Raw genomic sequence first — 12,771 nt, 5'->3', positions numbered from 1 at the left:
TCCACTGCCCTTTCTGTAAAGAAATATTTCCTAAGATTACTCCTGAGTCTTCTCCCTTTCACCCTCATCCCATGACCCAGAGCCTCCTTTCCATTGAAAGAAACTAGCCTCTTACGCATGAAAACCTATCATATCTACCCTATCTTGCCTTTCCTTTAGGGTGTACATATTTAGATTTTTAAGTCTATCCCCATAGGCTTTAGACTGAAGACCACTGACCATTTTAGTAGTCACTCTCTGCCCCTGTACAGGGGCAACATCACCTCCCTTTTTCTGCTGACCATTCCCTCTCTCTAGGCAGCCAAGCATCTTTTTGGCTTTTACTGTAGCTTTATCCACCTGTTTGGCCACCTTAAGATTATCAGATACAAGAACCCCCAGATCAGACTCTTCCTTTGGGCTTAGAAGAATTTCACTTCCAATACTGTACCTTTCCCTTGGGTTTTTGCAGCCTAAATGCATTATTCTGAATTTTTTTAGCATTAAATCTTAGCTGCCAGTTTCTTGACCATTCCTCAAGCTTTGCTAGATTCCTCATGTTTTCCACACCTTCCTGGCATGGCAGCCAAAACCATGTGTGTTTTTTGTATCCCACTCCGAACAATGGAAAAGCAGGATATATTTTTAAATAAATAAATTTAAAAAATGCTTATGACAGACAGCGCATTGTAAGGAGTAACAAGACTGGGAGGTAATGGACTGGTGAAGGGTAACAAGAAGAAACGAAAGAGGAGCATACTTGGAACAGCTGTGGAGGGCAGTGGGATAGCAGGGTTGAGAAGGCAGGTAGGAGCATGAGGTGCAGGAAAAGATGGCATTGGTTTGGGCAACTGGAATGTATGTGCTTATCTACTCAAGGTGGTAGAGAACCAGAGGGGAAGAGCCTCAATCTGGGCAGACTCGATAGTCCAATTGATCTTTCTCTGAAGTTATTTACTATTTTACCCAGTGACCAGAAGAGTGGAATTGCATCCAACAGAGCTCTGTAGAAAGCTGTTCCTGGTATCTAATCCGTGAGAGGTTCTGCAATATTTGTAATATAGTAGATGACAGCAAATAAAGACCAATTGGCTTATCCAGTCTGTCTAGTCTTGAAAGTCCACACTGCCAAGGATATATCCCATCTGCCAGCTATAAGAACATGACCATTTGTAAAATGCTCCTTATCCAAGTTGGTTTTTGTCGTCTCCCTCCTTGGTTCTTATAAGGCAATGAATGTAAGGTAGGGAAGGACTGGAGACTATGTATGACATCTCCAATGAAGACTAAGGAAAGATAACAAAAAAAGAAGGCAAAACAAAAGCAGGATTTCCAAAGGGAAATATTTCTATTGATAGAAAAGAACAGAGTTAGAGTGAGCAATTTTCTCCTCAATAGTTATGAAGAGTAATAAATAATGCGGAATGAGTTTCATCTGAAATTCTCAGGAAATTCCCTTGTATAAGATAACATTACAGAGTCTAAACATGAACCATGGAAACCAGGTGTCAAATCCCACTTCTCCCACTGACATTCCTTATGACCTTGGGCAAGTCACTTGATCTCCCATCGTCTCAGGTACCTACTTAAGATTGTAAGATTTTTGGGGTAAGGATTCATTGTACCTTAAAAAAACGGCTTTGAACTAAAATTAGAAACATGGTTTAGAAATAAAGAATAATTATTTCAGCTTAGAAAAAGCTGATCTTTTTTCCTATTGCTCAGGCACGGGTTTTGTTATATCGGCCAGTGGAATAGGCATGCAGGTAGCCATCCAAAATAACATCATCTGCTGCAGGTTCTCTTTGAAAAGTTTGCAGCTGCTGAAAGGGCACAAATCACCCTCAAGAATGCAGGAAGATACAACTTATGATTACCTGCGTTGTGGTCCTTTTCTGGGACGTGAATGTGGGCAGCAACACCACCTAGTCATTCCGGCCTGTGAAAATGTGTGTCACGTTATGCAAGGTCATTGATGGCATATTGTGCCTCACTCATTTACAGTGCATCAAAACTCCATCCGACTTTTCATTCTTGCTCAGGTTAATTAAGGAATACTGGAATTCATGTAATCACGGGACAAGCAGGGTAAAGTCGGAGATTAAGTATGGCCTATGATATTGTAACAGAAAGAGAGATTGGGAAGGCTAGATGGACCAGGAGGCCTTCACCTGTTGACAGATTCTAAACGTCAGTGTCTTTATCTCTTGTCTTTAAAACACAAACAATATTCTTTCACTTACCATGAATTTTCTTCAGTTCCTCCTTTATGGAAATAAATATAATAAGACCAAATAGCTAGAGGTAGCTTAATGATGAAAACGGATTCTTACCACCTTATTAAACCCATTAAGACCAACTTCAGTCAGCAAAGGCAAAGCGAGTGTCTCAGGGGGACGCAGAGGGTCCTTTTATTTCTCATAGACAAAACTGTAAAGAGTGTTTCATCAAATTAAATAAAGAGTCTTGTTCCCCTGCATGGACACCACTCATCCTAATTAACAAAATAATTAATGAATAGATTGAGATCTCCATTTTCTAATTAAAATGTGCAAAACTGATTACAGATATTTGTTCCCTATATCAATGTCCCTGATAAATCCACAGATAAGGTGACTTTTAATTTTTATTTTTTTTTCTCTTTAGGCCCCTTCCCTCCCCATGTGCTGGAATTTTCTGTGAGAATACCTAGCTCGGGTCTTTGCTTCCTCCCCCCCCCCCATGCACTTTGTAGAAAACAGATTTAAAACCGCCAGCAGGCTCAGGAAGTCAAAAAAGAAAACAAAAAAAAAAAGGACTTCTACCCGTTTCCGCTTGCGAAAAACTGTTAAAGAACTGCTCAGATGAAGCTGGGAACTGTACGGAAAAATAAATAACCAGAAAAGTCTTTTCACGGTCTGTAAATTTAAATATTTTGGCAAGCTTCTTTTATTTTAATTATAAATATTGGAATTCAGTAAAAAAAGGTAGCTTTGCTTTGAAGTTTTTTTTTTTTTTTTTGTCTCCGTTGTTCTGTACAGTCACTGTCCGTCCTTTTCGCTTTGTTATACCAGAGTGTACGACTTTGTGTAGGGGTTATTCCCTTTCAAATGGGCCCGGGAGTCCAGAAGGGATTCTTGGGAACTGCTTATTTTGGCCGCCTGTCCTAGTTCCACCCCCTCACGCTGAGGTAATGTTGCGCCGGCTCCTGGCTGCCATGACTGCACTTCTCTGCTGGTGGGGTTCTCCATGGGGATTGGCTCTAGGACCGTCGGGCGCTTCAGGGTCCGACTTTTCTGAGGTTCCAAGCAGGCCTGCCCTAGACCCAGGTCTCTGGTGTTTGCAGCACCTCGGTTTAATAAAAAGTCCATTCGAAGATATGGTGGCAAATGCATAAGGTCACCTGTGGAAGAGAACAGAAAAAAAAAACAAAAAACAAAAAACCAAGGTCTTTATTTTGTATAACAGCTGAAGCATAACAGTTTGGTATTGGAGGCCAAGCTTTGTCATGGTCAGTGCTGGCAATGTACTGCAATAGTTTGCTCTTGTTTTACAAATGCAACATTGGTAACAGAGGATCACCCACTACTGGCCAATATTAGGGAACTTTTATTCCCAGTTTCTGAAGCTTTGCTCTTCCTACACATGAACCTGTCAAAGCTTGCTTAGACTTGGGGATCTTCTCCCAGAATCAGTGTAAGGTTTGTGTGGCATTATGCATCAGAAGGAAAAGAAAACTCCTAGAGTATCTGCTACTGGTTCATCTCCAAACCATTCCCTTGTTACAACAAAAGCCACAAGTTCTCCCAAACAAAGCTGTCAGACATCTGCTTCCCAAACTCGAATGCCTGCCTGGGCAGCAGAATGTGGAATTCCCTCGATCTCTTACTGAAGGTCCATTGGCGGCACTTCTGTCTTGCCGACTGCCATGCAGTTGGCCATGACTGCATAAACTTGAAATATGTATTTACTATACGTGTGCTTGAGCAAACAATTGTGGTTGCCCCAATAGCAATCCACTCCTCTACTGGTACTTTCAAGCTGCTACCTATAAGCCACAAATCTGGGGCCCTTGGCAGACCAATTATATCTATTATCTAGTACTGGCGCACTCACAGATGAAATATCTGAACTAGTTAATGGGATCTTCAAACTCCTAGTACAAAAACGCAAACAGCTTCATACAAGGCACCTCAGACTTTCTAATGAGTTTAAACAACTTCAGGTAGCTACTACCTGACCCCATCATTTTCACAGTGGATGTGATGGTATAAATGCATGCCACAAAAGTCCTAAGGACAGCCACCACCAATACACCGCAAAAACTTCTGCAAAACCAGTTTAATTCATCCTGCTCCATATCGACTTCAGCTTCAATAATGACTTCTATTTACAGCTTATGGGACTCTATAACAGCAACTTTCAAACCGGTGCGCGGGCACACACACATTTGCACATGTGCGGTCTGCGCCCAGGGACGTGGCCATTTTGTAACTTGCACGTATATGTGTACATGTCATAAAATGACTTGGCCGCATGCTCATGAGCGCCCAATTTTAAATGGCCATGCGCAAGGGTGCGCAAATCCCACTTCTACCGTGTAGATCGGGGGATTTTAAAAAGGGGTGAGCATGCACGCCATTCCCAGTTTGTCCACCAGTTTGCCCAGTTTACAGCTAGGTCCTCCAGCATCCCCTCCTCCCCCCAGTCTGATAGCCTACTCTCCCCCCAGTTACCCTCGAGCCTTTAAACCCCTCAGAAATGGTTCGATCCCTTTTATTTTATTTACTTCTACTACAGATGACGTGTAAGTCAAGTTACTCGGCAGGGGATCTCTCTTGGCCAGGCCCCGAAACGCCCACATCCATGCCCGGACCACGCCCCCGCCCTTTGGAAACTTTTGAGATGTGTGCACTGCAGCACTTATGAGGGTATATGGGTGCTTTTAAGATATAGGCGGCGCACATCACCCTGACTTCTTCACGCATCCCCGAATTTGAGTGTGCGCTGGGCTTTTAAAAATTCACCTTTCAAAGCACCACATTATGCCAAACATTTTGTGTCAGGATATGGAAAACACATTCCTAAGTAGTTACCACAACAAGCCTTTCAGGTATCACTGGTACATCAATGTCAACTTCATGATTTGGACTACAGGAGATGAAAATCTTAAGCATTTTACAACCTATCCAATGCATTGCATCCTACAATCAGACTCAAGTGGATTACTCCATACGAAGAGCTTTTGAGATCTCAAGCAACAACAGACACTGAGAGACATCTGCAGAGAGAAAGAGAACTGACAGATGCAGCAAGAGTCACAGCTCCAGTTTCCATCCCTCACACAGGAAAAAGTCCGTTACCAACAGCCAAGCTGCATCATTCCACCATACTCGTTCTGGCTGAAAGGCAATGAATAAACAGCTCAAATCTCTATGCATGCTAGTGCAACTTGCATCAGGCGGCCTTGGAGGGGTTTGTGCCGGTTTCTTCTGTTTGGAGCGTATCCCTTAAGTTTTTGTTGCAGGTTTAGGTGGTTCTCAAAAGGCAAGAACCGGAGGCGACCAGGGAATGGTTTTTTTTTTTCCCAGTTATTGTTCTCCAGTAATACTCGTTGTAAGTCTTATGATTTTCCTTTTACTGTAAGTGGCACCCGCTCCATAGTTTTCTTTTTCTTGTGGTAGGTTTCCCTGGGTGTTCTGTGTGAAACTGCAGTTTTCTTGGAGTTGATTTGGGGAAACCTACTACAATGCAAGGAAAAGAAAACCATGGAGTGGATATCACCTGTAATAACTTACAATCTGGAGCTAGAAAACCTAAAGAAAATCCTAAAAGACCAACAGCCAGTACTCCCTGCAGAACGAGTTACTGAAAGAAACATTTCCTGTACTTTAGTTCTTGCCTTTCACCCAACACCCAACCTGAATCAAAATCTTAAGGAGTAAGCTCTAGACAGAAAGCCGAAGAGAAGAAAACGACCCAAAACCCTACACGATACCATGATGCAAACAGCGCCAGCGCACGTCACAGGACCCTGCTGCTAAGCACATGGTTAAGACATACAGAACAAAGAGTTCGCATTCATGAATACAGTGTACATGATCCAGTGCAAAAAATGGGAAGATGCATGCTACATCGGTAAAAGGAAGATCATGGGAACTTTAGGAGTACACAAGAACAGAAAAAACATCTGAAATTGGGATGATGACACACTTTGAAACAAACACACAAGGCCACAAGGAGATACATTTTCTAAGCCATTTATGCACATAAAACCCCGTTTTGTGCATGTGAATGACTGTTCTAAAACTGACCTGGGCTCAGTGTGCGTAAACGTAAGTGCATAACCCGGATTCACGTGTACTATTATGCACACTGAGAAGAGGCATTCCAGGAGGCTGGGGACAGCATGGTGTTGGCACTTATATGCATATATATATATATATATATATTTTTTTTTTTAATTGTACACATAAATTTATGTCCCTGAGTTTTGCCCTCCAAAGAGAAGGTGAAACTTTAAACAAGAGGCCATGTGTGCGTACTCTTCCAATTCCCTCAGCACTTTTAAAGCAAACTTATATTCAAGTTTGCTTTGAAAATTCTTGGTTAAAGTCTGCAAGGACAATGCACAGACAGACTTTACCGCTATGCAGGGTGTTTGAAAATTACCTTCAGTAAGGACACTTGCTTCCTCACTCAATACTGGATATAGGCTCTTTCAAGAGAAAATCTGTCTCACCACCTCTGGCATTCCCCCCTTCCTTTTCACTGAGCTGTAATGACACATGTAGGCAGCCTAAAACCTAGCTGGACTATAACTGCACTGCTTCTCCACTGATCTTGGGAAGAGAGGGTAACTTGAAAGCTTGTCATAGATGTGTTAAGTTGGTCCAATAAAAAGGTCTCACCTGCAACTTTTTGTTCTTTTAATTCTATCATACATATACCAAATTCTGGAGCGTATGTATGCTCTCATCTCTGTTTTCCCCTCCGTTTCCAATTCTACACTGGCCATCTGCCTTTGCATTACACTGTTTGGTTAGGGCAGTGTGATCCGATTAGTTTTTCATTGCTTCACTTCCATATCCAATACTTGCAGATTTTGTGTTGGTTTACTTCTACTCATTCTCATGTTAAAAGGTTTGGTAAATTACTCTCTCTCTCTTAACTTATGGCCTGCCTTTGCCCTCATCCTCATCAGGGTGTTCTTTTTTCTTGTTTTTGATCCAGCAATGTCCCCCTGCTCTTGGCTCCTGTCTTGCCTCATCTAGCCTTGCCTTGTTCAGTCTTCCTTGTCCTGTCCATCTTGTCCAGTGCCTTGTCTGTGTCTCCGTCCAACCTTGGCCTGACTTCCAGATCTTGCCCTTGTGCCTGGACCTGACCATGATTACCTGAAGTCTTGCTTGCACCTGACCATGTCTGTCTGCAGCCTGTCCCAACCTTGGCCTGCCTTTGACTCAAGTCTTATCACTGCTCTGACCCTGGTGTACCCTTGGACTTGTTTACCTAACCACCTTAGGGATCCACCTAAGCCCTGCCGGCTGCCAGAACCCAAGGGCTCAACCTGCAGGGGAGGAGGCTGGTATAACTGAAGCTCCAGCCTGTCTTGCTTTAGGGCTCATTCACCAGCTGTTGGCACAGGCCTTGTAGGTTCACTTATGAGGCTGCGTCAACTACGCCACAGCAACTAGGGTTCACACCTTCACCACCTTTCACAAGAACATTTTCTACTTACTCCAGTTTCCTCTCACCATACTTCCATTTCTGCTTATTGCTAACTCTCTTCTACACCTAATCTTGACACTGTAGACTAGGGGCTTTTGGAAGTTTCTCGATCAGATTTAAGCTTCTCTTCTGGGGTATTTTAGAACTGCCCCAAGCTAATGCTCTTGTGACAGGCCCAGAGGGCAGGGAAAGATATAGCAGAGGCTATCTTGGATGAAGTTGTCTGGTTCTATGTAAATACACAGCAATGAAGGTCAACAAATCAGTTTGTAAGTCAGACCTTTACACTGGACTACTTTAATACATTTGTGACTTGAAAGCTAGTCACAAATTTATTATACTTAATCCAATAAAAAGATCTCACCTTCATACAACATTCTACATTATTCATTAAACTCTAGAACTGATCTTTTAATTTGAAGATAATGCTTTTTTTTTTAAGGGGGCAATTTTCAAGAGCCCATATTGTGTGCAAGGCAAAACATTTTGTTTTGGGCTTTTTTTTATCAATTTCTTTTTTCATGTTGTTTTCTTATTTTTCATTTCCTTTCATACTAAAGTTATAACTCGTGCCCTTCCCAGCCACTGTTTTCAATGAAATCTCACACTATGTGCTTAAAAAAAAAAAATCCCCTGACCTTCCTCTCAATTCCCCCCAGACCCTCTCCAAGTCCCACCTTCATCTTACCTCCAAACATTTCATAAATGGCGAGAGCCATTTTCAAAGCTGTGTGTGTGTGTGTATATGTCTATCTACATAAATATACACATGCACACCCACATTCTGGACTCTTATTCCCTGTTTATAAGATGACTGTATACCTATACTGGTTAAGTGCTGGACAAAGGGGCATTCCTGTCAATCTCCTTACTGCAAGTTCCTTGCACTTCTTCTGGCAATAGGGTTTTGCAGAATTAATTAATAATTAGTTTATTACATGGACTAGAAAAATTTAGCACTGGCAGTTTCAAATAGTCAGAATTGCCTTTGCCTAGAACTGAAGTATGATACTGATAAGGACATTAGGTAACACTTTCACGGTTTGAAGGCTTGCAAATAATTAATGATTGCGTTTGTGACCCTACTAGGGGCTGAAGTTTTGGGAACATTTTGTGTGTTGGCTGGGGAATTTTACTGCCCATATCATTTATTATTCAGATTCCTCTGTGTTGCAAGCTATCGTTTATTTTATTTTATTTTTTTATCGCAAAGCGCCAATCCGGATTACGACCAACATACACAGTAATAAATACATACAGCTCAAATAAACATACAGCAATGCTTAATTACAAGCATCAAGAGCAAACATTTCATGTAATCAGTTATGATATAAAGATCCAAAGTTCAGGACCCAGTGCATAAAAAACGTTAGACCTGGTTCTGCTTAACCTTACAGATGCAACAGATGCTGAGAGGCAGAGCGCAGTAGGCGAGCAGGCACATAAGAAGTTATTTTTTTTTTCTTCAGCATACAGAGACTTATGTACTAAGGTTAACAACCTAAACCTTACCCTCTGCTGGACTGACAGCCAATGCAATTTTATCAGAAAAGGAGAAATACCATCACCAGTGTTTAAATCGAATATTAACCTAATAGCAGTTTATTTTATAATGAAACTTTATACAAAAAATAATAATAAAGAATTCTTTTACTAATTCTGCCCTCTCCCCTCCAACATGATGAACAGAACAAGGCAGGCAGTAAATGATTTTATAATCATTAAGTACTATTTTTTAGACATTTTTTGTACTGATTACAGACAATTTTTCAGTGAAGGAGTTACACCAACACGATCAGAAATATGATATAGATCATGTGTCTGGGCTTGAAGGAGACACTACTGTCATAAAACTTTCTTCTTTTTTTTTTTTTTTTTTTTTTAAAGGGGCTGAGGTAACTGTTTTGGCATTTATATAAAAAAAAATAGAACAGAGAAGAAAGTTTTTTTAAAAAAGTGAACAAACACCTGGGAAGTCCAAGTGTTACTGAGGGATACTCCTAGTGAAGGCTACACTCCAGCTAAATCAAGCGTCTATGTGTTATCCTGTAAACCCGTATGAACCTTCTGAGACAGCCTTTTGCCTTTCACGTACTAATTATTTCTGTTCGTTGGGTTGTGCACACCTGAATAGCAGTGAAAGTAGATCTTTTGCATAGAAATGACGGCAGAAAAGGACCAAATGATCCACCCAGTCTGCCCAGCAAGCTTATGCCAGTATCCGCTGCACTGTGCAGGTTAACCCTCGTGCTTATCAGTTTCCCAGAGGGTAAAAGTCAGGGCCCTCGGATGCTGTTTCAATCCAATTTCCCTTAACCGTTGCTGTGAAAGCAGAGAGCAATGTTGGAGTTGCATCAAAAGTATCAGGCTTTAGTGATTAAGGGTAGTAAGCACCTCAACAGCTGGTTACCCCCAGGTTTATTTGTTGCCCAAACTATAAAAGTTGGGGGCCTTGTTGGTCGCTGTCTGAATCCAATGCCACTTTCCTAACTCAGTGCTGCTGAAGCAGAGAGCAGTGCTGGAGGTGTATTAAGCCTTGATACTGTTATTTATTTTTAAGGATAGCAACTGCTACACCAGCAAGTTACCCCCCAGTTACCCCCGTGCACTCTTTTCTTTATTTACAACCTCTAGCCTTTAGGGATCCATGAGCCCCTCAAAAGGGCAGTGCTCACTAATTCACGCATTTAAATCTATTTCGTTTTTTTGAGGTGATTTTTACATCCTTTTCTGATAGCACCGAGTTGTTATGAGAAATAAACCATAAGGCAACTATTGTTAGAACCCACGATCTCCAGCAGCTTTAGCCATCCAACTTCCTCTCACCAAAATGCCACCATTTATACTCACATGGACGCACTTACAGCAGGGACCCATCAGAGGACATCTTAGATGTGCGCACATAACATACGAGCTTAGACAGGAAACTACTGCAGTCACCCGCCTCTAGCTATTTAAACCCACTCAGCCCTGAATTCCTTGCCTCAGCAACAGGTCTCCTGGGTGATCTCTCCTCAGTGTGTATTGCTTCTCCTTGCGTTGTCTATCCTTGCTCCTGGTTCCTGCTTCCCTCTATGTTCCTTGGGTTGGTCTGTGTTCCCTGCCTGGTCGGTTCCTCTGTGTTGTGCTCTGTCCCTGTCCTTGTCTTGCTCCGTTCTCCCTGGCTTGTCTTCCTGTTAATGACTTTGGCCCGATTGCCTCCTGGATCTGATCTTCTGCTTTGGACCTGACCTTCATTTGTTTCCTGCCTGCGTAGACTTCTGGCCTGTTTTCTGGATCTTCATTTTGTCTGCTGCCTGGACTTATGCATGTGCTACTGCCCCCGGGACCCTCCTGCCAGCAGTCAGAACCAAAGGGTTTAATCTGCAGGAAAGGCAGTTGGTACAGGTGAAGTTCCTGTCAATCCCACTCTGGGTACATCCGCCAGCTGATGGTGTGGGCCGAATGGGACTGCTCATCCGGTAGTACCAACTATACCATAGCACAAAGGTCCACTTTCCCCAACAGCTATATATGGAAAATGCATACATTAGGCAAAGTAATTAGTTATAAATTCCTCTCTTCTGTGTTTTTTGATTTCCTATGTCATAGAGACCCAGAGCAGTATTACACCCAAACATTTATGAAAGTAATGCGTATGTATTTGTGTGAATGTTATATAACTCAGCTGGAAGAAGACACTCGTAGGTGAAGACTAACCCTCCTCAAATTACCCAGGTTCAGGCAATTATTGGTGACCTAATAGAAGAAAACCAATTGGTCAAATTTCTGCAGGAGGTCAGTTAAAAAAAATCAATCCTTCCAAAGCTCAAGATACTGCTCAAAGCTAAATGTGTGGTCTTTTCCTATCAGATTTCATGAGATTTCTTGATACTCATTCACAACCATTAACCTAAGGATCTGTACAGCTATATTTACAACATGTTTCAGTGCTTACTGAAATGGCTCGAACTATGTCAGCCAGCAGCGCATTCAATAACTCAACCACTCTCAGAACCAAGAATCACGTCCTCTGCACACATCTAAGCCTCCTTCCTCTTGACTTTAATGGGTGACGCCAAGATTCTTATAAGGGACCTGCCTATTCAGAGAAGTGAGAATAAAGTTTAAAATATAGATCCTTTTTTTTAAAATCCTTCAATAATTGTGGTAGGCCACTCAGTGACTGGGATGCCCTCTTTCAGTGACAGTAGGAGGTGTACAAACTGCTCACAATTATTGCTCCCTCTCGCTCGCTCTCTGGTTGCAGACCCAAACTTGTCACTCTTACAGCATATTGCGTTTTAGTGCCAGACTTGTTCCAGAAGCCCCCCTTACAGTGGGAGGGATCATTCTGTCCAACGCCCCTCCATACATTAGCAGCTCTGGTTCAGAGGCAATAGGTTTCCTCCTTTTTCTTGCCTCTGGTCACGAGTTTGAGGGTTTAAAAATGGGAAGTTCAAGCTCTCGGCGCAGCACAGATCTGAGCTTATAATGCCTTCGGCTTCTGCCTCCCAATGTCCAAGAAATGCTCTTCAGCATCATCTGTTTAAACCTAGTCGTGCTGCCGGAATAAGAAGGCACATCTGCATCCAATCAAAGGCCCGTGCATTCATGCAGAGGGCTCCCGACGAAATATGCGGGGGCACAAAACATGGCTTGTCTTAAAGTTCTGCAAACGTGGGGGACAAACCATATTCTAAGTAAAGACAAAAAGATGTTCCACGTAAAACCAATGGCCCCTACTTTCCAGGGTGTACGTGCAGGTGGAACCAAAACATCTCCTTGGACTCCCTGACACGTACTAAAAATTAAAGGGGTCCATATTTAAAGCCTGGCCAGCCAGCTAAGTTAGCCAGATAAACGTAGCCCGAACAAGTTTAGAGTTAGCGGGATACGTTTATCTGGCTAACTTTAGACCTGCTCAATAACTTATCCTGCTAGGTTAGCTGGACAAGTCTCAATATTAGCACTCAACCAGCTATGGTGGATGGGTAAGAAGCCCTGCCCCAGAACACCCCTTCCTGCCCATCACTTAGCCAGATAAATACTTATCCAGATAAGTGGAGGCTGCCTAACACAGCCAAATATTTAAACTCCACCGCT

General features: G+C 42.4%; 1 protein-coding gene across 2 annotated transcripts in view; it reads right to left on the bottom strand.

The window, feature by feature from the left end:
• Window positions 1-2,962: 2,962 nt before the first annotated feature.
• DSCAM (DS cell adhesion molecule) overlaps window positions 2,963-12,771 on the bottom strand; it is a 569,269-nt gene continuing 559,460 nt past the window's right edge. For both annotated transcript variants that reach the window (XM_029579019.1, XM_029579020.1), the window contains one exon: window positions 2,963-3,361. In XM_029579019.1, the coding sequence (XP_029434879.1) occupies window positions 3,024-3,361 (338 nt within the window). In that variant the 3' untranslated portion in view covers window positions 2,963-3,023. The remainder of the gene's footprint in view (window positions 3,362-12,771) is intronic.

Source organism: Rhinatrema bivittatum, chromosome 15 (assembly GCF_901001135.1).
Source record: "Rhinatrema bivittatum chromosome 15, aRhiBiv1.1, whole genome shotgun sequence".
NCBI classification, from domain to species: domain Eukaryota; kingdom Metazoa; phylum Chordata; class Amphibia; order Gymnophiona; family Rhinatrematidae; genus Rhinatrema; species Rhinatrema bivittatum.
Note: the sequence above shows the minus strand (reverse complement) of the source record. Positions and strands in the feature narration are given on the sequence as shown.